The 27,614-nt window shown below is 49.8% G+C and overlaps 1 protein-coding gene across 1 annotated transcript in view; it reads left to right on the plus strand.

Moving 5' to 3' along the window:
* Positions 1 to 17,390: 17,390 nt before the first annotated feature.
* SLC41A1 (solute carrier family 41 member 1) overlaps positions 17,391 to 27,614 on the plus strand; it is a 30,432-nt gene continuing 20,208 nt past the window's right edge. Inside the window, exons 1-2 of the mRNA XM_074936082.1 lie at positions 17,391 to 17,480; positions 20,711 to 22,137. Coding sequence (XP_074792183.1) covers positions 21,754 to 22,137 — 384 coding nt within the window. The 5' untranslated portion in view covers positions 17,391 to 17,480; positions 20,711 to 21,753. The remainder of the gene's footprint in view (positions 17,481 to 20,710; positions 22,138 to 27,614) is intronic.

The following is a 27,614-nucleotide window of genomic DNA, read 5'->3' on the forward strand; positions in this document are numbered from 1 at the left end:
TCCCCTTGAACCTGACACTCTCCAGCCCCACTGAGCTAGGTAGCAAGAAGCCTTTAATCAAGTGTATCTCTCCTCTGTGCTACCATGTGGCTGGCTTTGAGAAGAAACCTGTCATGCTTGGAGTGCCAGCTCTCAAGGAGGGAGACTACCACCCCAAAGTCAACTTCCACAAGCTACCTGTGTGGCTTTAGAAAGCTGCAATGACATAGCTTTTTCCCTGAAACCCCCTTGTCCTTTGAAATATCAGGCTGAATCTAAAATAGAGACTTGAACCATTAGTAATTGAACCAGCCAGGAGCCCTCAGCAGTAGAAGTGTTGTATCTGTTACATCAGTGATTCCCATCCACACACACACCCTTCAGCAGCAGAGATTGGCGCATTGAAGACCCACATGCACGTCTAATCCAAATGGTGATCTTATAGTTTAGGTGGTGTTGGGAGCACCTTTTTGTGGGGGAACCTAGTGGTTAACACGCTAAATTCTGGGCAAAGCTGCCATTTGCACTGGTGCAGGTTGATGCGGTTTCAAGCAGAGGGTGAGCTGCACCAATGCACTGTGGCTTATTGCAGTTTTGCTTATTTACACTAGGGGTTTGCACCAATGCAATTGCAAAAATGTCTGTAATCACATGTAGGCAAGGCCTCAGAGATGGAGGTGGACCACGTCTCTTACGGATTCAGACACACCAACTTGCAGCACCATTTAACTGTGCAGGAGCTGTCATGTTTCAAAGGGGAGGATTAAGAAGTGTAGAAACCATAATCACCACTTTCACAGCATTCTGCCTTAAGCCAAGGGCAACAGTTGTCCCTGTAAGGGACCAGACCCAAAATGTCCCCATTGATTTGTTTAGAAAGGAATGGAGAAAATGTTGAGGTTTAATTAAGTCTTTAGCGGCAGGGGTGTCTGATAAGTAGCCTTTTGTTTCTCCCCTGCATGTGCTGCTTTGTGTGGACCCCTCACCGTTTCTGAAGTGGTAGAGTACCTTTAGCTCTCCCTGGGATTTGGCCCTGTTTGCAGGGGGCGTGAAACAAAGTAAGACAATGATGTGCTATGTGGAATGTTAATCAGCTTAATGTAAATTAAAGAGCAGCTCCCAGCCAGACTTCTAATAAGAGTGCTTAATAGAGCATGTTTCATCTTCGTTTTGTTAGCACTAAATAGGCTACAATCCTGCAGTGAGCTGTGGGTGGGCAGACCTCAGCCTCTGGGCTTAGAACCATCGTGGGATCAGAGCCTTCATTAGTTTCTGCCAGTTCCTCTTCCCTGCTCCATCCTGATCTCCTGCCACCAGCACAAATCCAAATCATTTTCTGCAGCCTTGACAAATGCAATCTTGTCCCGGTCATATCCCTTCAACAAATAGTAGTTAGTTTGCTCAATCCAGTGTCTGCTGAAGTCAATGGAGAGATTTGCACTGACATCAGTGGGCTTTGGATCAAGTCCTCTGATTCTCACAAACACCCATCTGCAGTGAGATAGGTAAGTGTCATCCCACTTGACAGGGAAACAGCAACGGAGAGATGTGCAGAGGCCTGCCTCAGATAACTCTTACCCTTAAGAATTAGGTGGGTTATGGATTGACAAAAAATCCTTCAAGCTGATCATGTATCTGGAGTGCAACTTGACAGGTCCTGCTCTACCCCTTGATCCTCCTGTCTCTCTTTAATGATGGTTTAGGAGCTGTGCAACCATGAGTTCAAACCTTGAGGGGGCCATTTAGGGATCTGAGGCAAAAAAAAAATTGGGGATTGGTCCTGCTTTGAGCAGGTGCTTGGACTAGATGATCTCCTGAGGTCCCTTCCAACTCTGATATTCTATGATTCTATGATTAAATGTAGGCGTATAAGTACTAGAGTTTATAGATGATTCTTTAGGATATAAATATGAATATAATAAACATTAGTTATTGATGCTAAGGGCTTTACACATGTATATGGAGATAAGAATAATATATTGCCTGGCACGGGGGCCATCTTTCAGCTAAGTACCTCCGGATGAGTTACAAAGAGCTAATTTAGTCTCATAACGCCCCTTTCAAAGTTAGGTAAGGGGAGTTATTTCCCAGGGTACAGATGGGACAATTTAGATACAGAGACTAAGACTCCCGTTCAACAATGCACTTAGGCAGTGGACTAACCCTATCCCTGCTGATGCCAGTAGAATTTCTCCTGTACTTTGAGCAGGGACTCAAGTGCTTTGCAGGATCAGGGCCTAAATGACTCACCCAAGGTTCCATGGTGAAGTGAAAACAGAGCAGTCCCATGGTCTAACAATGTGAAAACACTAGCTCCAATTCCCCTTTCCCGCTAGCACACATCAGGAGTAAATGCCCTCTACTATAAGATGATACAATGAAGTAAAGCCGGTATAATGAGGTGTGTAGATTACTTTCAAGTATTTGTTGTGTTTAGTTACATTAACTCATTTTTAAGTGCCCCAAATTACTTGTGTCTGTGGCATGACATACTGCAATATATAAGGTTGGGTAGGAACTCACTCAAGTCGTCTGTCCTCCGTGTAACTCCTCTCCATATACTATAATGTCATTAATCCTGCACCCATTGTAACAACAAAATTAATACAAGTGTAGCACACCCCATTCCCTCCCTCTTCCCCCACCCCCAAAAGTGGGCCTCTGACAGGCCCCGGCAATGGTCTCTGCCCTGAAAGTTCAGCCTCTTGCCTTGGCATGGCATAAACAAAGTGAGTGCTACAGGTTTGCATAACCCTAACTCAGATTACATTGTTGTACAAACAAATACTATGGTCTGAAAAGAGGGGTTTGCCCCCTGTTGCCTGTAGAAATCTGAGCAAAAGGGCCCTGCTGGAAGCAAGGCAGGCAAAATGTCCTTTACATTTTGTAGTGTCTGGCTACCACACAAACCTCGCTTCCCTCTGCCTTGATGCAGGGTTATGTCTTTAAATGAGATTCAGTTAAGCGCATTTCACTGTGAGGAGAAGTGAAGGGCAAATAGCACTGGCAGGCAGGGCTGGTTGTGGCAGGCGCTGGGTGAACGTCTGCCACACCGTTCTGCCAGTGCACCTCAGGTCTGAGCCTCATTTTGGCCCTGCTTCTCCAGCCCAGAGCCACAGCTGGGATTGTGCAGTGTCTGTCCTGGATAAAGGTTCAGAGACACAACTTGATACCTCCACACTCAGGTGCTTTCAGTAGGCTTTAACCTGAGGTCTCTAGTGGTACAAGCCTGCAGTATTAACCCATTGCTCCAGCTGCCCCACTTCCTAACTGAGCTGCTTTTTATGGTGAGCGTGGGGTTTCCCCCATCAGTCAGGGCTCCCCTGCACCTATTCTCCTTCCCCCTAGTGCCACTGTTGGCTGTCATGTCTCGCTAACCTGTCTAGGTTTTTACAGGGTTACACATCACCCTGATAGCTATACATCTCTCCCTACAGAATAGCTTATCAATCACCCTGTCCCATACAGTCTTTCCCATAGGCTCGTTATATGTCTCCTAAAATGCCTCCCATTTAAATGGTATTTAAGATCGAAGGTAATGCATAAAGTGCCGTGTAAGGATGATGCATTGGCCTTCTTTGTAAAGATCAAATGTAGCCTGACATGGGTAAGTAATTTTTTTTATGTCACGGAACGCAGTATAGAAACCTAGCCAGATCGTATGGCTTCATTCTCTTACATGCTCTACTGAAATACTATGTTCTGTTTCTGCAGAGCAACAGACTATCATCCAGTAGAGAAATGGGCCTAAGCCAGAACTCCTGATCCAAGTACACATGAACTTTGGGAAACTTCTGCTCTGGATCTGAACTTCGTAGCTTGGACTCAGTTTCACTACATCATGAACTACTATGATCCTCTTATGTATGTGGAGAAGTTTTCCTCTCCCTATTGTATTCAGCTTTGCTCTGTCCTTCCTCCCTATCCCCCACCCCTGTGCATGAAGCTCACAATCCTCTGACAATAGTTACGAAAGTGAACATGAACATGCCTATGGTTGTCTAACCCCACCAGCCATCAGGTAGGCAGCAGCCAAGCAGGGCCTGGATCACGCCAGAGCATACAGGGCTGAACTGCAGCACCGCAAAGGAAAGGCCAAATTCCACATCTGCATTTTCTAAAGAAAGCTCTGTTACCGGCTTCTGTTTAAAGGGGCCAGGTTTATTTTGAGCCCTCGATGATTGTTCATGACTGTCAAGTGTTGAGTGAGAGGAGCAGCAGGAACAGAGTATTTACAAAAGCATTTCCTCCAGCCATCTTGCATTCTTCGCTCCTCTTTTGCCTTCTCTTGCCTTTTCTTTTTTCTTTTAAGATTGTAGAGCTTGTGAAACCATTTTTTCATGCAGATACTGTGGGAACTTCCCCTCTCAGCTTAGCCAAGGCCCCTCAATCCCAGCATGCAGCATCCCTTGCTATCTTAGAGCTGGGTTCGCCTCACAGCTCTGCCAGGGATCCTCAATTCTGACATGCAGCATCCCTGCTATTCTAGAGAAGGATTCCACACACACAGCTCTGCTAGTGCCCTTCAGTTCTGGTCTTTGACACTCCTGTTCTAGAGCATGGGGCCTGTGGAAAAGTTGCCAGCCCAACATGCCCCCTCCTGGATGGCTGTGGTGCTGCAGCAACTTTTGCCTCAGTTTCCCCAGCTGTCTTTTGGCCTACTCCAACTGTAGGAGAGTCCTGGTTCTCTGACCAGTCCACTTTGCAGAGTCCTGCCCCTTCCAGGGCCACAGCGTCATAGAAATATTTTCAGAGAACTATCCGCTACTCCAGGATCTCTTTCTTGAGTGGTAACAGCTAACTTAGACCCCATCATTTTTTATGTATAGTTGGGATTATGTTTTCCAATGTGCATTACTTTGCATTTATCAACACTGAATTTCATCTGCCATTTTGTTGCCCAGTCACCCAGTTTGGTGAGGTCCCTTTGTAGCTCTTTGCCGTCAGCGTTGGATTTAACTACCTTGAATCATTTTGTACCGGCTGCAAACTTTGCCACCTCACAGTTTACCCCCTTTTCCTTATCATTTATCAGTATATTAAACAACACAGGTCCCAGTACAGATCTTTGGGGAACCCTGCTATTTACCTCTCCCCACTGTGGAAACTTAACATTTATTCCTCCCTTTTTTCCTAGCCAGCTACTGACCCACGCGAGGGCCTTCCCTCTGTGAAAGGGTTCACTCACCATAGGTGACACCTCCTTGTCGTGCTCTGGGGATCAGCTTTCACCAGGTCTTCAGCCAGTTACTCAAGCTGTGACCCCTTTCTCTTTCTTCACGGCTCGGGGTGCTCCCTCTTCATGACTCAGCACTCCGGCCAGGTCAAAGATAGTCCTCCCCTTCTGGGGTGTCGTGAGGCAGAGTGACCTCCCTCCAAGCCTGAGCCAAGGGACCACTACACAGGGTAACATTGTCTCTCCAGACCAGCTGTCCAGTTGGCGTCTCTGAATCAGCCCCCGTGCCGGAAGCAGAGGGGCATGGTAGGAAGTATAAAGGGCTGGCCCTGCAGCTCACTTGGGCTGTTACCACAGGACGAGGCCCGTGTCTCCAGCCTGCTGCAGGGCTCCGGAGCTGACACTGTGCGGTGCAGCGCCTGGCCCCCAGAGACCACCGACCCGTGCGAGGAATTGCCCAGACTGCCGTCAGCCGCGTACGCTGAGACGACGGCGGACCCTGGGAATACAGAGCCCCACACCCAGACTGCGGTAGGAAGTAGCCCAGGGAAACCAGACTCTAGTCCGGTTTTGCTGCCAGAGCATGACACCGCGTATTCTGGTGGGATCCCTGCTGACCCAGTGGCAGAACCGTCTGCCACTGTCAGGGCTCCGGGCTGAGACCGGTGGAATCGGGGGGGCCTGGGTCCCCCTGTTGCCAGCACCACCCCTGGGGTGGTGGCCTATTCACCCCTAGGCCAGAAGGCCTGTGCTTTATTTGTGGCTTGCCCCAGCCGGGAGACTGTGGGCCCAGACGGTGTTTGCTGGCTGCCTTAGCCGGGAGGCTTAGGCAAAAGTCTGCTCCCTGCCCTGAGGGCCAGAGCCCATGACTGCCATTGCCACCTGCCCTAGCCCAGAAGCTTGGCCTAGGGACGGCTTCCTGCTCTGCCTGCCAGAGCCACTGACTGCCAATAGGCTGTTCGTTACCAGACGCAGCCATACAAAGTGGCCTCCCTCCGAGAGCGGAGGGATCACTACATGGGGTAACATGGTCTCTCCAGACCAGTGTCCAGTTGGCATCTCCAATGCTCCTGCGATTCCCAGCAGTTGATAGAGAACCCAGGCCCACTTTCTACAGTGAGCTGCGGCACAGAGACCCTATAACAAGCAGCCACGGTCTGCACAGTCCTACCCCTTACTGCTATTTCCCTCAGCTTCCTCCTACCTAGCCCCCTCAGGCTTCCTTTTCGTAAGACACCTCTGAGGCCTTCTTCTAGGGTTAGAACCCCGGGGCTTATTTTCCCTCTTGGGTTTTCTCCTCCCCTCCTTTCTGCTCCCAGAAATGGACTGCAAAATCTCTCCAGGCAGCCCCTTTCTCCTGCAAACTTCCTAGATTTATAATCCTGCCTACTCCTGCCCAGCTGGGATTCTTGTTCACTTAGGCCTGGCTCTCCAGATCCATGGAGGTACCCTAATTGTCCTCTCGGGCCCACATTAACCCCTTCAGGGCCTGTGTGAGGGTACACCCCCATCACACCCTTTTATCCCATGACTCCTTATTTGCTTAAGAGCCTCATCAAAGGCTTCCTCAAAGTCCAAGTACACTATATTCACTGGATCATCCGTATCCACATGCCTGTTGATGCCCCCGCAAAGAAATTTAACAAATTGGTGAGGCCTGATTTCCCTTTACAAAAGCCGTGTTGACTCTTCCCCAACAAATCGTGTTCATCTCTGTGTCTGATAATTCTGTTCTTTACTATAGCTCCAACCAACGTGCCTGGTATTGAAGTTAGGCTTATCGGCCAGGAGTTGTCAGGATTGCATCTGGTGCCCTTTTAAAAAATCGGCATCACATTAGCTATGTGCCAGTCATCTGGTACAGGTTCAGCCTGGCCTATCCTCCATGTTCAAACAGGCAGCTTAATTGACTTCTTAGATCCATATTAACCTTTCTCACTGTGTGTGGGGTAAACACCCCATCACAGCTCCCCATATGAATTCTTGCCAATGCACTTCAGTCCTGATCTGCACTCCTTCCTGCTATGCCAGTTCTGCCATTCAGGGATATAGCTGAGCTAGAAATCTGAAATGTTTATAGCCACTAACTGATCCATTGTCCCTGCTACTCACGCTCTACATATAATCTCCCAAAGTAACCATGCTGTCGTGTCCGCTAGGCTTTCTTCTGCAGTGCGGTCAATGAGATGCCGAGAGCTAGCAGGGTGTTAACAACAGGGCCTCCTATGGAGCAGAAATCCTGCTAATGGCCATCAGAAATACTCTCCCAGGGAAATTTTTTCAATTACACAGCCAGGCATATGCCCCGCCTGCACCACGCTGCTGTGTGGGAGACTTGGGTTCATTTTCCAGTCTCATGGCTTCCCCGGGACAGCAGGGGCTGCAGAGATAATGAGCTCAGCATGGTGGGGAAGGGAGTGCCCTGCGTTATTTAATAGAGACCCCTATGACTGATTTAAGAGCGGTGATGACGGGCTCCAGAGGAAGCTATGTCCAGTTCTCAGCAGGAAGGAAAATGACCGCATTCAGGGGCGGTTAAAGCAGGGAGGAGTAGAAAGAATAAGCACTCTTCAGCAATGATGGATTGCCTGGGGCGATGGGACGTGAGAGTCAACATCCAAGCCACCAAAGATGACACTGGCAGCTTTTCATACAGTTTCCATCGTGCTTTTTCTCCAACTCCGTTGTGCTTTGTTACAGCCCAGGGGATGCTCACAAACGTCTCTTGGAGACAGTGTCCCAAACTTGCATTATACATACAAGCATGTCAAGGAACCTGGTGATAATCTGGTCACATGCTAACTTGGTATCTAACAAGCCAGCTCCAGCTTGTAGCGCAGACCGGTCCTTGGCTGCTCCACAACCGAGAGCATGACTAAGTGGTAACCATGTGGCTAACTGGATGCTAGCTACCCATTTGGCTCATGATGCAAAGGGTGGGACAGGTTATTTTCATACCTTGCTCTTATGTGGAGCAGACCAAAGAAGGAGAGCAGAATAAGCACAAAGAAATTTCTATACCAGATCACACTATGCAATGCAGCCTCCTGTCTCTGACAGAGGTCAGCACCAGCTGCTTCAGAGGAAGATGCGCAAAGCCCAGGAGATAGCTATGGGATAACCTGCACTCAGGGGAAGTTTCATCCTGACCCCCATTAGTGGGCTTTTACTCTGAAGCAGGAGAGTTTATATCCTTTCCAAAGCTCATGGGTTCTTCATCCTTATTATTACCGTTCTGGGTGCTCTCATTATCTACATCCTTGGTGCTGACCCAGGGCATCACAAAAGGTTAATCCAGTACTGCTCCTTGGGGCCTTTGTGGGGAGGTAGCAGCCCCATCCAGTGGGTGGGATAAGAGGGATTGAACAGCACTGCTGTTATTTCCAGGCTCATTAATATCAGCTCCCCCACCCAGTCATCCCCGATCAGGCCTGTGAGTTCTCCTGTGATAACATTCTGTTTCCAGCCCATTTTATGAATCTAAACGAGCTCTCAGGCTGCATTCAGATTGAGGCGAAGAAATGTTAAGCATGTCCTCAATTTCTACGCAACAGGTGGCCACTTGGTTGCCAAGTCAGCAGCTGTTGACACAGGAACCCCTGGCTTCACGGAACACAGGAAGTGAGGGCCCTTCCCGCTGTGCTCTGCCCAGATGCTTCAGCGCAGGGGAAAGCACTGGACAATTGCGTGGGAGATGCTTAACTGTATTCGTCACGCCCTGCGCAGCACGTGGGTCAAAGCTGGATACACCAGCACTGGGCAGTCACATCCCAACCAACCCCTCTGCAAAGAAAAGTTGCTTGGTGCTCCCCTTTGCGTTGCGAGCTGGTGAACCCAGCCCCCAAGTCCAGTGTTTTTCTGCAGAATAGGGCACACATCATACTATGCTTCCTGCCCATGTGAATTGACCCTGTCCTGGAGTGACCCATCTAGGGGTAATTCAGGCTCCATGGCCCATTCAGCCCTGCTGAGACTGCCAGTTTTGTGCTAACCACAGTGGGGTTTGTTCGTGATATAGACACCTGGCCCACAAAGATTTAGACTGAGCTCTAGCACCCTCCTTCCACACCCAGCTCTCGATTGACCAGAATTCTCAGTCACTGTCAGCCCAGGCTGTATTCAGTCTGGTGACTTGGAACTGTAGGAGGGTCTTGTGACTACGGCCCTGAACTAAGACACAAGAGATGCAGGTTTAAACCATCTCTCTGCTACAGGTTTCCTGTGTGACCCTGGTCAACTCACTAAATCTTTCTGTCCCAAATCTTCAAAGACCTGGGAATTGCACACCTCAGAGGCCTGGGAATTAGGTACCTTTGAGCATCTGAGCCTCAGTTCCCCATCTGTGAAATGGGGATAATTATACTTCCTTTCTGCTACCTACCCTTTTTCCATCTTGTTTATTTAGCCTTTTAGATCTTCACAGCAGGGACTTTCTTTCTGTTTGTTCCTAAAGCATCCAGCATAATGGACCCTCCATTTTGATCCAATTAGTAGCTAACAAGTCCATAGGCCATTACTAAGCTCCTGCACAATGCAGTTCTCCAGTGTCAACAGTTTAGTACTGATAAAAATTATGTGGCTGGTGTAAAATGCACGGGCTTAATCTTCTGAGATCCAGTGTGGCCAGATTGTAAATTGTTTCCTTTCCAAAGCATTTTGCTGCCTTTTGTACCTGCTGCCCTGCAACTGGAAACCCATTTCCTGCCCTTTCATCCTCCTGCTTGTGTGATCTCTGCACATCAGTGCAGCCGTTTTGGACTTTATCTATTTCTGTTTTCTCATCTCAGGAGTTTTTTCCTTCATGCTTCCACTTCCTGAGCATGCAGCTGGCCTGGCTGTTAATAAACAAGGTCACACTTCTGTGTGTGTTGTTTTTGTGTTCGGTGGGGAGGGCAAGCATTCAGAGCACATGGATTTTCAAAACCTGTAAGGCCTAGATAAGGGGTAAACAAAGAGAGTCCTAAAAGTCAGGTTCTCTTGAACAAAAGAAGTAAGATGATCTTGTGGCCAAGGCATCAAAGCAGGAGTCAGGACTCCTGGGTTCTATTCCCAATTCTAGGATGAATTTACGATGTGGCTTTGGGGACGACTTGGCCTGTCTGTGCCTCACTTTCCCCAGTTGTACAATGGGATTCATACTCCCCTCCCTCACAGCGGGGTGGAGGGGTTGTGAGGATTAACTAATTGGCCTGATCTTGCACTTCTATGCATTGTGATTTTGAGTGCAATGGCAGGGTGGTGAGCGAGCACCCACGGCCCCCGCTGAAGTCAATGGGAACTGGTTATTGAAGGATTACTACTGATCCAGGGCTCTGATGATTTACACCTGCTGAGGATTTGGCTCTAGCACTTGCAGGCCCCAAGGAGTGAAGTCTTTGCCAAGGGCCTCAGTGCTTTGCTATAGAAGGTTAGAAAATCTGGCATGGTGTCATTTTAGCTGAAATAAATCCAGACGGTTTGATATTTTCATTTTCTTTTTATTGTTCCATTAAACACTGATTCATTTTGTAACATGACTGCGAAGGAAGCAATTCTGAATCAGTTCCCTAAGGGAGGGAGCATAAAATAGAACTCAGCTTTGTCTTACACAGAGAGGGGGCTGGAAAGTGGACCTGCATCCCCTCCCATCCAGAGTTTAGAGCTGGAGGTTTGATATGGCTGGCTGACAAGACAAGGGAGGAAGAGGAAGTAGCCGGTCACTCTACACAGGAAACCTAGGTTCAAGTTCCTGCTCCACCACAGACCTCCTGTGTCACTTAGACCCAGATCCTCAAAGGTACTGAAGCTCCTGACTTCCATTGATTTCAATGGAAATTAAGAGTCTAAATACTTGGGAGGGTCTGGGCCTTAGTTCCTCTGTGTTTCTGTTCCCACATCAACAAAAATGGGAATAATACTTCCCTACCTCTGATGTGTGTTGAGAGATTATTAGGGTAATGGTGCTCAGATAAGTGCATAGAGAGAACTCTGATTCCAGTGTATTTAAAGGCAAAATTCCCTTTGACTTCAGTGGACACATGGGGCTCACCTGTGAAGTTTGGCTCCAATGTATGGCATTCCCAGTGTTCAGGGATATTTGGATGTAGGGTTTTGATTCTGTCCTGTGTCTAAGACATGGGGCAAATTCCCCTTTCAGTGGCACCAGCAATGCTGTATTTTCCTCCTCACTGTCAATGAGAGCAGGATTGTAAATGCCACCAGCTGTCTTTGCCACCTCCAGGATAAGCTGCTGAGTTCCTTCCCTGCTCCTCATTTGGTCATTCAAGCACTGCATGGAAAAGAAATGTATACACTGTACATATACTGCTAACTCCCCGAGCCACACACACCTCTCTTGGCAGCGACATGCTTCCCAAATCTTGGGCACAGAGCAAAACAAGGCGGGTGCATTCTCAGCCAATATAGATTTATATTAACATTTACATTAACTGCCATGTTGATAGATTACACTGTTTCCATGCGTCATGCAGCTGATTTTCAAAATGACAGTGTACACCCACTCTTCCACTACTCTTTCCAGATTAACAAAGCGAACATAAATCCTATGTGGATCTTTGTAAAGCTGGGGCAAACTCATGTGCAAAGTTTAAACCGCAGACTTCATTTTTCATGCAGTGTGGGAGTGGCACTTTCCTAAAATGGTGGGGTGGGCCCAAACTGCAAAACCAGATCTGAATCCAGGGCTGAACTTCCCCACAGCTCATGGATATTGGGATTCAGGTTTTTATTCAATGCCATTGCTCTTTTTAAAAAAAAAAAAAAAGAGAGAGTGAGAGAGAGAGAGAGAGAGGACAGATCACCACTTCACATGAGTCTGGCAGAGCAATCAAGAAAACAGGAGTTGACCAGGGTCAGCAAGTTTGGAGATCAGCAAAGAGCTAATGGGTGAGATCCTCACCTGGTGTAAATCGGTGTAGTTCTACTGTGATCACTCCATTGTGATCAACGGAGCTATGCCGATTTATACCAACTAAAGATCTGACCTTCCAAAGTCTCCTCGGTCTTCATATCAGATTCCAGATATCATGAGGATGAGCACTATAAAAAAAAGTAGATAGGTAGATTAGGTGGCTATCTAGGGCCCACAGTAACTGCCAACTTACCACAGGTTAGACTAAAAAAATATATATATATATATATAGGCAAGGCATCCGTTGTATGTTTTCTGACCTGATCAGAATCCATTGTTCTCTGTTCAGACCATGGGTGCATCAGCAGAGCTGTGTGCAGGAACCCCCGCTGGAATAACAATAGGTGTTAAAAATTGGAATTGAGGTGCACTGGCAGAGCTGCGAGCGAGGCTTCAGTGGCAATGTGAATTAAGTGCTGGGACCAAGGTGCATGGGTGGAGCGGTGCATAGGTACCTGTATCAAGATCGACCTTCATCAGTGGAGCGCTGTGGGAAAAGCTTACCTGACACCGGACAGCATGGTGCTTAATTAATACCAATCTCACTTTCAAGTGTGTCCGATTCACTGTGCCCTTCCAAAACAACCATCCCAAATACTAAAAGAAAAACAACTCCTTGTAATTCTCTGAGCACAGAGGGGTTAAATAACACAAAACATAACTCTTTAGAGGTCTCCATCAGAACGCCTCTCCTTGCTCCACAACCTTGACGGCCTTGTTTTCTTTATTTTAAGAGATGAGGTCATTAGCTTCAATAACATTTGACTCACTCTGTGTGTGGTGGGGAAGCAGACCAGAAGCAGTTCCTGTGTTGCACCCCTGCCCCCGTCCTTTCCTCTCCCTCGCCCTTGCACTAGTGTGCTGCAGAAGCCATTGGTTCAGGACCTGTCTCTAAGGCACCAAGCCTGGGATCACGTAATCAGTTCTAGGTAGTAACTTGCCGTTGACCATTTCCTGGGAGGAAAGGAAAGGCAGGAAGGAAAAATAACAGCTGGTCAAAAGTTCCACTGGTGAGTTTAAAAAAAAACAAAACCCTGTCTGAATCAGAGAAGCTGGTTTCATTCAGAGAAATTGAATCCTATAGAGCAGTGAGTAATGAGTTCTCAGCTGCAGGAATTACTGCATTTGGTGTATTTTTGTCAGGGGGAGGAGGGAGTTTGCCATAAACAGGATTTGGGAATGAGAACATGTATCTCCTTATCAGTACATTTTCCCCTTTGCAGCTATACTTGACAGAATCAATGGGGTCTGGTGGATGGAGCCAAGGAGTGGAAGTCAGGACTACTTCTTCTTTCATGCCACTTCCCTGTTCAGGATTGGAGATTTTTATAGCCTTCATACAAAACTCATGAACATAGGCCAGGCTGTCGTGCAGATTGGCCTCTCTGAGGTCTACTGATATCCAGTCCACATACCAAATCGTTGGTCTTCCCCTTGGTCATCTTCCATCCACAATTATTGCAAGAGCCATCCTACCGATACAGCTTTCCGCTCTCCAGTGGATAACCCTTACCAAGGTAGCCTAACCTCCCTCAACTTGTCTTCTATTGGAACAAACTGCATTAGGCCCCTTAAAATTCCATTTCATATCCTAACATGGAGTGTCCAACCATTTGACCATCTCAGTAACTTCAACTCTGTGGTGGAGAGCACACTGACTTTCTTTCTTGTGGCTAGCTAAGTCTCCGTTCCATTAAGATGGGTCACATTACAATTTTATACCCTCTATCTTTTAACTATATTGGCTTCTTTTTGTCACAGACAACTGAAGTCAGCTCCCACCACTTGCCCCACAAAGCTTAGTACAATGCCAGGCATCACTCAGGAGGGCATCAGCAGCAGCAACCATTGATCCGAGGTATTTAAAGTCTTTCAATCTTCTTCTAAGGTTTCTGCCTGTGATATCCTTCATGGTGAGTTCGCCTTCCTCAGTGATCATAGCCTTGGTCTATCATCATTCACGCTAAATCCAGCCCACTCAAAACTATGTCGCCACTGTTCAAATTGGCTCCCAAGGTCTCACCATCTTCTGCACCTATCACTAAGTTAGCAGAGAACAGCAAGTTCCAAGGCAGCTGCCTTCATATATTCTCACTTATCATATCCATGACAATTGCAAACAAGAAGGGGTTTGACGCTGAGCGCTGATGCAGGCCAATGTTTACTGTTAATTCTGTACTGCAGCCCTATTTAGTCTGGACGACAGTAGTCATTCCATCATACCTATCCTGGATAAGCTGGACATAGCTTTCTGGCACACCTTTCCATCACAAACTCCACCCAATTAATTCTCTTGGTACATGACTGTACGCCTTCTCCGGGTCCACAAAGTCCATAGCCAGTTGCCATCTCTTTTCTCTCAACTTCTCCATGAGGATTCGTAGCACAAATACAGCATTAACAAACTTGTAAGATAAGTGATGCTTTCCCTTCTCAGTGACTTTGCCAGGAAGCCAGGACTCATTATTATTATTTCATTGCAGTAGTGCCAAAGGTCTTCAGCCCCATCATGCTGGGCCCTGGACAAACATAAGACAGTCCCTGCCCTGAAGAGCTTAGTCTAGAAGGCCTTGTCTACACCATGCATTGTACTGCTCTAACTACCACAGTACAGTTAAAGCAATATGATTGCCCTAGTGTGGATGTCGTTATACCAGTGGAAAGGGCTTTATACTGGTATAGCTATTCCCATATAGGAATGGGAATACTTTATACTGGTATAGGGCATCTTTTTGCCTATATAACTGCATCCGCACTTGTGGTTTTATCACTAGCAAATGACAGCCCTAACTGAAATAGTTATACCATTTAAAAAATGCATGTAGACCATATCTTAGATAGGTGGGTTCTATTCTCAACTCTGCCACTAACAATTGTTCAGTGGCCATGGGGCTGTGTCACCTATCAGTGGCTCATCACCATAGCCCTTTATAAAATGGGGATAATAAACCTAATACCTTCCTGGTACAAGTCTTTGGAGACTTAATTAATTAACGTTTGTAAAGCATGTTGAGATTCCTATATGTAAAGAGCTATCGAAGAGCAATATATGGGCTTGGGGTTATGGCATGGGGCTGGAAGTCAGGAGAGATGGATTCTACTGCTGGCTTCACCTCAGTTTCCTCCTCTGGGAAACAGAGATACCAGTGACAATATCCCATGCCTTATTAATTAACGTTTGAAAAGTGCACTGATCTATTGAAGAGAAAGGTGCGATGTAGGGATAAAGTATGATTGTAATAATTCTGTTTTCTGGGATGTAACAGTGCAGTCATGACCCCTGTTTACTGTTGACCCTTGTTCTGCGTGGGGCCCAGATGGCACACCAAGCACTGACTAATCCTGCAATAAGAAAAGAAGTACTAGTGGCACCTTAGAGACTAACAAATCTATTTGAGCATAAGCTTTCATGAGCTACAGCTCACTTCATCGGATGCATTCAGTGGAAAATACAGTGCGGAGATTTATACACATAGTGAACATGAAACAATGGGTGTTACCATACACACTGTAACGAGAGTGATCAGGTAGCAGATTGACAGAGCCAGAAGAGTACCCAGAAGTCACCTACTTACATGACAGGCCCAACAAAGAAAATAACAGAACGCCACTAGCCATCACCTTCAGCCCCCAACTAAAACCTCTCCAACGCATCATCAAGGATCTACAACCTATCCTGAGGGACGACCCATCGCTCTCACAGATCTTGGGAGACAGGCCAGTCCTTGCTTACAGACAGCCCCCCAAACTAAAGCAAATACTCACCAGCAACCACACACCACACCACAGAACCACTAACCCAAGAACCTATCCTTGCAACAAAGCCCGTTGCCAACTGTGTCCACATATCTATTCAAGGGACACCATCATAGGGCCTAATCACATCAGCCATACTATCAGAGGCTCGTTCACCTGCACATCTACCAATGTGATGTGTGCCAGCAATGCCCCTCTGCCATATACATTGATCAAACTAGACAGTCTCTGCATAAAAGAATAATGGACACAAATCAGACGTCAAGAATTATAACATTCAAAAACCAGTTGGAGAACACTTTAATCTCTTTGGTCACTTGATTACAGACCTAAAAGTTGCAATTCTTCAACAAAAAAACTTCAAAAACAGACTCCAACGAGAGACTGCTGAATTGGAACTAATTTGCAAACTAGACACAGTTAACTTAGGCTTGAATAAAGACTGGGAGTGGATGGGTCATTACACAACGTAAAACTGTTTCCCCATGTTTATTCCCCTCCCCCCCTTTTCCTCAGACGTTCTTGTCAACTGCTGGAAATGGCCCACCTTGATTATCACTACAAAAGGTTCCCCCGCTCTCCTGCTGGTAATAGCTCACCTTAAGTGATCACTCTGGTTACAGTGTGTATGGTAACACCCATTGTTTCATGTTCTCTATGTATATAAATCTCCCCACTGTATTTTCCACCGAATGCATCTGAAGAAGTGAGCTGTAGCTTACGAAAGCTCATGCTCAAATAAATTTGTTAGTCTCTAAGGTGCCACAAGTCCTCCTTTTCTTTTTGCAAATACAGACTAACACGGCTGCTACTCTTAATCCTGCAATAAAATTCTCAATTACCTTCAAAACATCACCTCAGTCTCTCGGGTCTAGAAATGTAAAGGGATGCTGCCAAGAATTCTTCTATCAGTGGCAGAACCAGACTACAACCCAGGAGTCCCAGCTTCCAGGACTAACCCCCAGACTTCACCTCACTCTCCAAACTGGGAGTACAACCAGAAGACAGGCCTCCCAGGGCCCCTGCTTTTACCACTAGATCTCATACCTGTCCCAGCACTGGGACTATAACCCACGAGTCCGGGCTCCCAAATCCCCCACATTGGGGCTCGGAACAGAACGCAGGCGTCCGGGCTCCCAAACCCGCTGGGGCTGAGAAGAGAACCCAGGCGTCCGGGCTCCTAGCCCCCACCCCCAGAGACCAGACCACACTGCTCGGGGAAGCGACAGCCAGACACGTGCGCACCCGCAGCCACCAGCCAGGCACGGCGAGCTTCGCAGGCAGCCCGTGATTGGCTCCTTCCGCCATGAAGCCCCGCCTCCCTGTGACGAGGGCAGGCCCCCCTCGCTCCGCCTCCCCGGCCTCTTTCCCCGTTTCGGTTGGCTAGCGCTGCTGCCAATCGAGCACTCCGCCGGCCCGGGGGCGGGCTGCCTGTTGCGTCAGCAGGCGGCGTCCAGTGACGAGGGGGCAGAGCCGCAGGCGCCGAGCCCCCATTGGCGGCTGGTGATGTCAAGCTCCCTGCTGCGGCCGCGGCGGCTTCGCGGGAGCGCAGGCTGGGCCAGTGGCGATGTAGCGGCGGGCGCGCCGGGGCAGGGGCAGGGACGGCGGCCGGGGGCGGACGGGCCCCGGCAGCAGGGGCAGCAGCAGCTCCCAGGGCAGGTCAGTGCTCGGCGCGGGGGTCCCTGCAGCCGGCCGGGAGCCTGGCGCAATCCGGGGGGGGGGCGCGGGGTGCAACCTGCTGGCGGGTCACCCGCGGGGGGATGTGCCCTGCCCTGTTCCAGGGTCCGTCCCTACCCCCCCCCACGCCCGCTCCTGCTGGCACTGGGGACTCTTATTTGGGTGGGGAGACCTGCCGCCTCCGCGGGGTTTACGCAGTTCGCTGGCGGGGGTGGTGTGTGAAGGAGCCGCCCCTCGATGCAGCCTCCTTGCGGGTATGTCAGGCTCCTCCTCAGGCTGCTGCGAGCGCCGGGGGTGGCCACAGGTGCTGGAGCTGGGGGGTGCTGCAGCAGCCCCCCCGGCTTGACGTGGTTTCCGTGAGATACAGGGTTTGGTTTCATTCAGCGTCCCCCCTGTACAGATTGCCCCGGCGCCCCTGGGGGTGCCCCAATAATAGGACCCCCCCCTCGGTGGGGCTCCGCATGGGTGGTGCTGGGGTGCGTTCTCCTTCGCAGGGTTGCCAAGGCATGTACGGTAAGGATAGCGCGCGCCTCGGAGAGGTGAACGTGACCTGGGAGTGCATTTGTTTTTCCTTAGGGAAGGAGGCTTATGGGTCAGTCTCCAGCTTTTCCTCTAAATCCCAGACTGGATGCACCCTTTCCCCGCAGGGGCCTTGCGGGTGATAGGGTGGGGGGGGGTAGGCTATGGGGGTGATGGACTGGGGGTGGGCAAGTCCCTTTAAAATTGTGTCTGAATGGGATATGGCTGGGGTGGATATTAGATGGTACTTGACTCAAAAGGCATTTCTTCTGGGCAGGAGGGTTTTGCCGATGCCATTGGGGGTGTTATCGGTGGGGTGCTCTAGGTATTACCTAGAGAGAGGCAGGAGATTAATGCATGGAGAACTTGACACCCAGTGAAGATGAACAGTGTGTGTGTGTGAAAGTTCCTGTTCCGCTCTTAGACTGGAGGTTGTGGGTAATAGACGTAGTCATCCAAACAGCCAGGGTGGTGAGCGGGGAGAAGTTGAGTTTTTTGAGGTGTGACTCAAACATGTATTTGGACTGGAGCTGGCTGGATTACTCAGATTCCTGAATCGGAGGCTGGCTGACCTGTGCGCAGTGTCATGGCTAGTAATGATAATAAATGATCTGTTGCCTGAATCAGTCTGTCAGAGGGAGTGTGAAAAGGAAGCACTAAACGGCAGTGGTTAACGAAGCAGCAGTGTCCGCTGCTTAGTGTATTGATGCTATTACTGGGGGTGGTTTTTAGAATGAGCTTTCCTCCACCCTCAGTAAAGATTCCTGCAGCGGAAGGGACACTAAACTGGGAAGACTTGTCAAGGTAGCAGGTTGAAACTTTGTAGTTTCAGGTGAGGTTTTTCCTCTTGGGGGCTTAGGGTCCAACTAGCTTTGCACTCAGCACTGTACCCTGTGTTCAGGGTATGCCTCACAAGCAGAGTGGCTTGTCATAGCACTGTCGTTGCAAGATCCATTCAGCAAAGCTGGGATTCACCTTCCAAACTTAGTGATGGTTCAGTGTGGTAAAATGCCTTCGCTCATTACACACTCCCCCTTCCGCATATGATACCTAATAGATTGTGTCTTGGGAGGAGGGCGGGTGTTCGGTTTGTATTTGAGCTCCCAGCCAGCGCTGAGTAGAACTTGGTACTCGCTAGGGGTTTTCGTACAACAACGAAGTTACTTAGCTGTCCTGCAGTAGCAGGGAGAGAACCCTGACCTTCCAGCTCTCCAGCAGTCCAAGGCCCATCTTGTCCATGGAGCACTTGTGATTCTGTCCAGCAGAGGGCAGCAGTGCGCACACCCCGGCCTGCTCAGGACTGTGCCCATTAACCATGGTATCCTGCTATGGCAGGGGTGGGCAATAATTTTCACAGGGGGGCCACTCCACGAATTTTTGTAAGTCGTCAGAGGCCCCACATTTCTACTATATTAATGGAGGGAGTGTGGGGTCTGGGAGGGAGTTTGGGTGCAGGAGGGCTGTGGCGGGGGATTGGGGTGCAGGAGAAGGTGAGGGCTCTGGGAGGGAGTTTGGGTGCAGGGGGTGGTTCTGACCTGGTGCGGGAAGGGGTGCGAGGTGTAGGCTCTGGCCAGGAGGCGCTTACCACAGGCGGCTCCCGGCTGGCGGCGCAGCAGGGCTCAGGCAGGCTGCTTGCATGCCGTGGCCCCACGCCGCTCACAGAAGCAGCTGCAGCCAGCTGCTGCTGGCACGTCTCTGCGTGCCCCTTTGTGGGGAAGGAGGGCAGCAGGGTCTCCGTGCGCTGCCCGCACCCCCAAGCACCACCCCCTATAGCTCCCATTGGCTGGTTTCCGGTGTGAGGATGGTGCTGGGGGCAGGGGCAGCATGTGGAGCTGCCTCTTCCTCCCCCCACACACACACTCCTGGGGTGCGCAGAGTTGTGTCAGCAGTAGCCGGCTGCTTCCGGGAGAGATGTGGGGCCACAGCAGGCAGGCAGCCTGCCTGAGTGCTCGCTGCACCGTGGGACTTTTAGCGGCTCGGACTCTGAGATCGCGAGGGGCAGAGGAGGCTGGACAGCAATGTTAGATGGGCCGGGTCTGGCCTGCGGGCTGTATTTTGCCCACGCCTGCTCTATGGCTTGCTCTTATGTTTATTGCAAAGGATCAGGGAAATTTGGCTCTTGAACTCGGAGGCTGCCGACCCGCGTGTCGGCTGGGGAAATGTTCCACTCTGCTGTCAGGCCTGTCCGGAGCCTGCAGCCAGCCGTCTGGGGATGTGTGCGCATCCGCTGCCTGGCGTTGCAACGGTGGCTCTCAATGGCTGAACAATGGTATTTGTCCTCTGGACTGAGCACATCTGTTCACCCTGTCTCATGACTTTGGTGCATGAGCATCCCAAGCAGGACTTTACAGGCTGGGAGGAGGTGATGGGAGATGTCTGGGCTGGGTGGGGGGAACAGAACAGGGCAGACCATCCACCGCACATAAGCTGTGTGAGCTGTGCCTCCTCCCCATTTCTCCTCTCTTCTTCTCCCTCCCCCGCCCCCCCAATTTGACACTGTCCCATTGCTGTGTGTGCCAGGAGTTGTGAGGGAGGGTTAACTAGCTCAGCAGCATAGCTCTGGAGAGCAGAATAGTAAAGCCATTGAAGGCCAGTGCATGGGAGGGAAGCGTTGCTGAATGAATGTGCCATTGTGCTGACTGCAGAAAGGTTAGATAAAATATTTGTATCGCTTGTTTCTCTCCTGTTTTAAGGTGAAAGCGTGCAGCAGTCCCTGGAGCGTGGGTGTGAGCCAGGCCGTCTCTCAATGCCAGCATCCCTGCCAGCACAAGCTAGGCTCACCAAGTAACCCTATCTGGGAACTTCCTGTTCCTTTAGTTAAGAGTCATCCTTGCCACGTGGTGTTAGGTGAGAGATTCCCTTACACAGGAGGACAGCCGAGGCTCATTGCTGCAGTTGGAGCTGACTGGTGACCCAGCTGTTCTGCAGAGAGCAGGGAAAAGAGGCTGTAAGGCATGAAAAGGCCAGTGCTGTCAGCTGCCAGACACCAACCAAGACTTCTCTGCACTGTCTTCCCCTGAAAGCAAGGTCCCCGGGAAGAAGAGAGCAGATCTGTAGCTCCAAAGAAGAGAGCTCATTCAAGCGGTCCTTTATTTTTAAACTCTGATCCTCCCAGTTCCTTGCCTGGCTAAGTAATTAAACTGGAATGACCCAAAGAGCTGGAATCAGGGGAATTTTATTTATTCTTTTAAAAGGATAGAACCCAAATTCCCCCCACCCACCCAAACTTTTTTTTTTATAAAATCCTGCTTTATAACACCCAGATTTGAAAGACTTTGTTTCATGTTTTTATGTTTTTCCCTGCTTCGCCTTAAAAGCAACTGAGCACAAGTCCAGCTGCTGGAGCCTGGGCTGGGTGGGGGAATGTGGAGTGTTGGAAGAAGATGCACTAAAGTGTGAAGAACCAAAGAAGAGAATCTGGGAGACTGCGTGTGCTTCTACAGCCCCTTCTTCTGGGAACAGGAGAACTAGAGCCAAGGGATTGTATCTGGAATCTCCTCCTTCTTCTCTGCTGGCTTGGTGGTTGGTGTCTCCCGTTTCTGGATTGTGCTTGATGGGGATCTCTGCTAGGGGATCAGCCTCTGCAGTCAAGGGCAGGCACGCAAGAACAAAGGAGGTGGCATCTAGATGCAAGAAGGGTCATTGGCTTGAGCCCTGGGCAGAAGGTCTTTTCTGGGACAGCTGCCTGCTGTAGCCCAGCCAAGTTGAGGGTCAGGGGGGACATCTGCCCTTCAGCATGTCCTCCAAGCTGGAGCAGAAGGAGGCTCACCAGACCAATGGGGTGGTGCTGCCAATCCTGGCTGTGCCCGTAGACTGCCTGGCCAGTCCGGACCGGCAGCAGCTCGTGGAGCCCTCGGAGTTCTTGGAGCCCGACGGAGAAGGAGTGGAGGTGGTGGTGCTGGAGTCCCATGCCAACGCCAAAGGGGTGCGAGAAGAGGACGCCCTGTTGGAGAACGGCAGCCAGAGCAACGAGAGCGATGACACCAGTACAGATCAGGGCCCTGAGCCTGCCTCCCCTCTCAAGGAGACCTCCTTCTCCATCGGGTTGCAGGTCCTCTTCCCTTTCCTGCTGGCCGGGTTTGGGACGGTAGCTGCTGGCATGGTGCTGGACATAGTACAGGTAAGGCTAAAACCCACTCTTAGTTTGGGGACACTGCATGGCTTGGGCTCCGAATCCCATTACCTGGCTTGATTCTGTCCCAAGACAGTGGTGACTCAAATGCTGGGACCATGGCGTGTGGTGGTGGTGGCCTGTGTGAAATGAGGCATTGCTGTCCAGTTCCTGGGCAGAGTAGTCCACAGTGCTAGTTGGGCTGGGCGTGTGGGCTAGCGAATGAATTGGCCCAAGTTGCCTAACGGATCTGTCCCTAGTCAAGGCAAGAGCTCTCTGGCAAAGGAGGATGTGAGAAGCTTTCCCTAACCCAGGGTATGCTTCTCTGTGTACAAAGAGAAGGTTCAGTGGTTAGGGTGTTAGTCTGGGACTTGGGAGACCCAGGCTCAATTCCCACCTCTGCCACAGACTTCCTGTGAGAGTTTGGGCAAGTCACTTAGCCTCTGTGTGCCTCATTTTCCTATCTTTACAAAGGAAGTAAAAGCACTGCCCTGCCTCACAGGAAGGGATAAATGCATGGGACTGTGAGATGGTTGGTGCCCTAAAAATAAAGGGAAGGGTAACCGCCTTTCTGTATACAGTGCTAAAAAATCCCTTTGGCCAGAGGCAAAACCCTTTCCCTTGTAAAGAGTTAAGAAGCTAAAATAACTTCGCTGGCACCTGACCAAAATGACCAATGAAGAGACAAGATACTTTCAAATCTGAAGGGGGCGGGGGGAAACAAAGGGTTTGTCTGTCTGTGTGATGCTTTTGCCGGGAACGGATCAGGAACGCCGTCTCAGAAACTCTGTTAAATTAGTAAGTAATCTAGTTAGAAATGCGTTAGATTTCCTTTTGTTTAATGGCTGGTAAAATACGCTGTGCTGAATGGAATGTATATTCCTGTTTTTGTGTCTTTTTGTAACTTAAGGCTCTGCCTCGAGGGATTCTCTGTTTTGAATCTGATTACCCTGTAAGGTATTTACCATCCTGATTTTACAGAGGTGGTTCTTTTACCTTTTCTTGAATTAAAATTCTTCTTTTAAGAACCTGATTGATTTTTCATTGTTCTTAAGATCCAAGGGTTTGGGTCTGTGTTCACCTATACAAATTGGTGAGGATTTTTATCAAGCCTTCCCCAGGAAGATGTCTCCAAGTGGGCTCTTTCCCTGTTCTTTGTTTAACACGCTTGGTGGTGGCAGCATAGGGTTCAAGGACAAAGCAAAGTTTGTACCTTGGGGAAGTTTTTAACCTAAGTTGGTAAGAATAAGCTTAGGGGGTCTTTCATGGGGGTCCCCACATCTGTACCCTAGAGTTCAGAGTGGGGAAGGAACCTTGACAGTTGGCTACCGTGGTGATGGGCGCTAGAGAAGTACCAATGGCAAACTTCTTTCTCTAGTGCTTTAAGGTAAACTCATAACTTGGGGAGGGTTGGAATTTAGGCATCTGCTTCCATTTCTGGAGATGGGAGGTCTAGACACAGCCACGTCTCATTCTGTTCTGAATCTGGAATTGTTAGAACCAAAGAGCAATGCTATTCGAGAGCCCTAATGTGTATTGGAAGGCTGGGGGCTAGAGTCAGTGTAGCAGTGACTACGTGTGCAGCTGTTGTGGAGTTCACTCTCTGCTGTGCTTGAATGTGCTTTTTCAAGAGCTCCCATGGTTCGGCACGTGGTTACTTAGGGCTCTCGTTAGCGGCTGCACCATGTTGCTGGATCTCTCATCAGAGTTGGACGTCAGAGACTCGAGTCGCTTGTTGCAGTTTGTGGGGGATTATTCTTTGCCTTAGCACTTAGGTCTGTGTGCGCAGCCTGGTGGAAGTATGATTTCTCCAGTCGTGGTCCACACACAACAGTTAGACAAGGGGTCATGCTGAAGGCCCCGTTCTGCCCTTGGTCACTTGTCTGCCGCTCTACTTGGAGTTAGCTGTGCAGCTCCAGGCGTGCTGTTTAGCCGCCACATCACTGATTCATGGCTCCTGTAGAAGAGGCCGGGCATGCTTTAGTTAACGGTGGGACATTTTCCATGAGGTGGCTCTTCAGAAGGGATGGTGGGGTGGTCGGCTACCTGATCCGCATTAAAACTGGGACGACTTCGGGGGCTATGGGCAGGCAGAGAACCCCCTCATTGTCCAAGGAGACTGGCTCAGTCCTGATGTTGTCCCAAGGGCTGGTTGGACCCAAACTGATCTGAGCAGAACTGAAATATAAAATCAATCTTTCCCTGAAAAATGCTCAAGGGCTGAGTTGGAAACAGCTTTCTGGGAATGTGACTGGGGGGACCCTAGTTCTAAAACTCAGCAACTCTGGATGCTCCGTTTTGTGTGTGGGTGGGTTTGCCCTGCGTGATTTTGGCGATACATGTTGGAGTCCTCTGACCATTCAGTAGTGACTCCAGCAGAGCAGGGGGAAGGCTTCCCTGAGAAAGCTAGAGCATCTGATTTTATTGTAGTGTGCTATCAGCTACCTGAACCTCTTGGACTTGTATCATAACAGCCCCTGAGAGTGGTGACTTGCATTGCAGGGGGTGCAACCAAAATGAACAAGCTGTGCAGTTTGCTTGGATTTTATGTGGGGAAGGTGACCTAGCTGACCATAGATCTGGTGCCAAAGTCACACACTCTGACCCTGACGTTCCTAGCACTGGTGTCCTTGGCAGCTGATCAGCAGCTTAACCATTTCCCAGCTATCCTGAAGGGCTGCGGTTGTGAACCAGCTTCCAGAACAAGATAGAAAAGAGACTTCTTTGATCTGTCTTTTGCTGTAATGTCACATAGCAAAAACATGCATCAGTTGAAGGGAAGTAAAAACTGATGCAGGGAATAAGGCACTAGTTCGTTGTGTGTATGTGAGGTTATTTATCTGAGCAAAATACAGCAATCCTAATGAAGAGCTGCTGTCAAAATAAAAATCCGGCTTTGAAAATCCCCACACAGACATGAGCTGTGGTGTGCAACGCCGCTTGTTCAGGGAAAGCCCCTGGCGGGCCGGGCCGGTTTGTTTACCTGCCGCGTCCGCAGGTTCGGCTGATCGCTGCTCTCACTGGCCACGGTTCGCTGTGCCCGGCCAATGGGAGCTGCGGGAAACATCGGCCAATACGTCCCTCGGCCCGCGCCGCTTCCCGCAGCCCCCATTGGCCGGGCAGAGCGAACCACGGCCAGTGGGAGCTGCGATCGGCCAAACCTGCGGATGCGGCAGGTAAACAAACCGGCCCGGCCTGCCAGGGGCTTTCCCTGAACAAGCGGTGTCCCAAGTTTGGGAAACGCTGCTCTAAATCATTCAACATGAAAATACTTTAACCGCAGTCACTTATTGCTATGGCACAGCATGGAGACAACACACCCGGTATTTTCAGTCTTGGGTTTAGTGTACTAGCTCGACCATGTCTGAGCTGCCGGGGAATGTTTAAATCAAAACAGAAATCCTGGTTTTGTGAGCCTCACCTACCTGGGGTTAGAACGATATTTCTCCTTCCCACTGTCCCTCCAGTTCACTGCAGACCTGTCCCTTAAAGCCATTTGTGGGCCTCCCTTCGAAGCAGCTAGTACTGCCCACTGGACGGACCCTCAGTCTCATCTGGTGTGGCAATTACTATGGCTTTACTGGGACATTTATTTTTAAAATAGCCCAAACCCTTAGTCACCGGTTTTGAGTCCCTACTCTTTTTGAAGCCCTAAATCAACCTGAAGGTTCCTCTAAACAAAGATCTGCCCTAATGACAGTGGGGGTGGAGGTGGGAGTAACGCAGTGCAGGGGGGAGGCGGTAACACGGCAGCTCGCTGGATCGGTAGCCCTCTTTTATTTCTGAAGTCAAACTTCATCATTCCTCAGTCACCTGGCAGCTCAACACGTAACTATGCAGGGTGTGCTGCCAACTTCTCAGTAGCTGCCTTTAGCCTTGGTATTAAATGATCGATCGAAAGGCCATGGGACAAAAACCCAGGCAGTCTGCCTTTTTGACTTGCGCTCCTGCAAGATCCGGGGGTGGCCCTCTTGGTAAAGGGCAGTGCCTTTGTTGTCTTGACGAGACTGCCCGCGGTGCAGAGGGATTGCTCACCCATTGCACAGAGCAGTTCCGGAGGGGGCCGTTGGGGAGGAAAGCTTCTTCCCTGCTGGCTGTATTGGTCTCTGCCCAGTGAAAGCTAGCGCTGCGGGCTTGCCCTGTTGAGCTGTTCCTGCTGCTAACAAGGGAGCGTGCTGAGAATTTGCCATTCAGCAAGGGGAGCCCTCTCTGGGATCAGAGAGGCCTCGACCCCTTTGTGCTCCTGGAGGGCAGGGTTCTGACCAGTGGGCAAAGCTTGTGGCACTCCTACAACTGGAAGCCACTGGGTCCAGCCCCCTTCTATCCGCAGAGCCCTGGCTTGTTGACCATGCCATCTGGGCGTGCTGCAAGGCTTGTCTGCTCCCCCTCGGGGGTGGGCTGAGTGGGGAGGGTCGTGTCTTTCTGGGGGTGGACGTCTGTTATGTTGCTTTTGATGTACACGCCGTGACTGGCTGTAGTCCGGCGAGAGCATCTCCGAAGCCCGTTGTTGGCAAGAGGGAGGGTATGTAACTGGTGGCCCTAGATGTGGCATGGCCAGTATGTTGTATAATAGGAGAAATACATAAGAAGTAACCTGCTCTTTGATGGAACATCGAGTTTGGGAGCTGGTGGATCACGATCTGCCCATGTGGCTTGTAACATGATCTAAGCACAGCTTGACTCTGCCAGCGGGGATTGAGCTGAAGAGGGGGGTGTGAAGGAGAGAGGGAAGGAGCTAGGATGGGCATCTCATGTTTACTCTCCTTGATCATTGTCCAGCCCATAGAAAGTTATGTAAGAGATGGAATGGGGCCATGGTCCCTGCACATGCCTGTAATTAACGAGGAGAACCGTACATGACGTGACATCTCCTTGTCACCTGCATTTCGCACACACGTACCCTGAATTTTGGGGTCAAGTGACTCAAAGCAAAGTGGTGTTGGAACAACTGTGTTTTTCCAGGTTGCAGGTGGCACCAAGTATTTACTGGCAACCAGGGCCTGATTTCTGGGTTTGGTTTGTAGAGATTGGGGCCCAGTCCCTGGACCTGACACTCCAGGGGTGGCATGGGGACAGAAGGCAGAATATGCCAAGTGTCTTTACTAAGGTGCTCTCTGGCCTTGTGTCCTCCCCGGGGTGCTTCACCCCTTCCTTTCAAGGGATCACTAAACATCATGCTGCTGGAGTCTCCTCTGAATGAGGAGACCCTGCTCCTGCTTAGAACTGTGCTGCTCTGAAACACCCAAATATGGTTACCCAAAACACACGACGGAGTTTTAGATGCAGCTGTTGTCCTTGAAGTAACAGCACTTTTGCACAGGCCTGGGTCATCTCTTGTTCAGCAAGACTGTTGCAAAAGCTCCACTTGGCAGGTGGGTGACTGTTGATGGCATGTGCTAGCTCTTGAACTTTACAAGTATAGTCCGTGACCTTAAAGTGCGGCTACCGTTGGAAGTTTGTGTGACTTGAAAATTTAAAAAAGTTTG

The sequence above is a fragment of the Natator depressus genome, chromosome 21 (assembly GCF_965152275.1).
Source record: "Natator depressus isolate rNatDep1 chromosome 21, rNatDep2.hap1, whole genome shotgun sequence".
NCBI classification, from domain to species: domain Eukaryota; kingdom Metazoa; phylum Chordata; order Testudines; family Cheloniidae; genus Natator; species Natator depressus.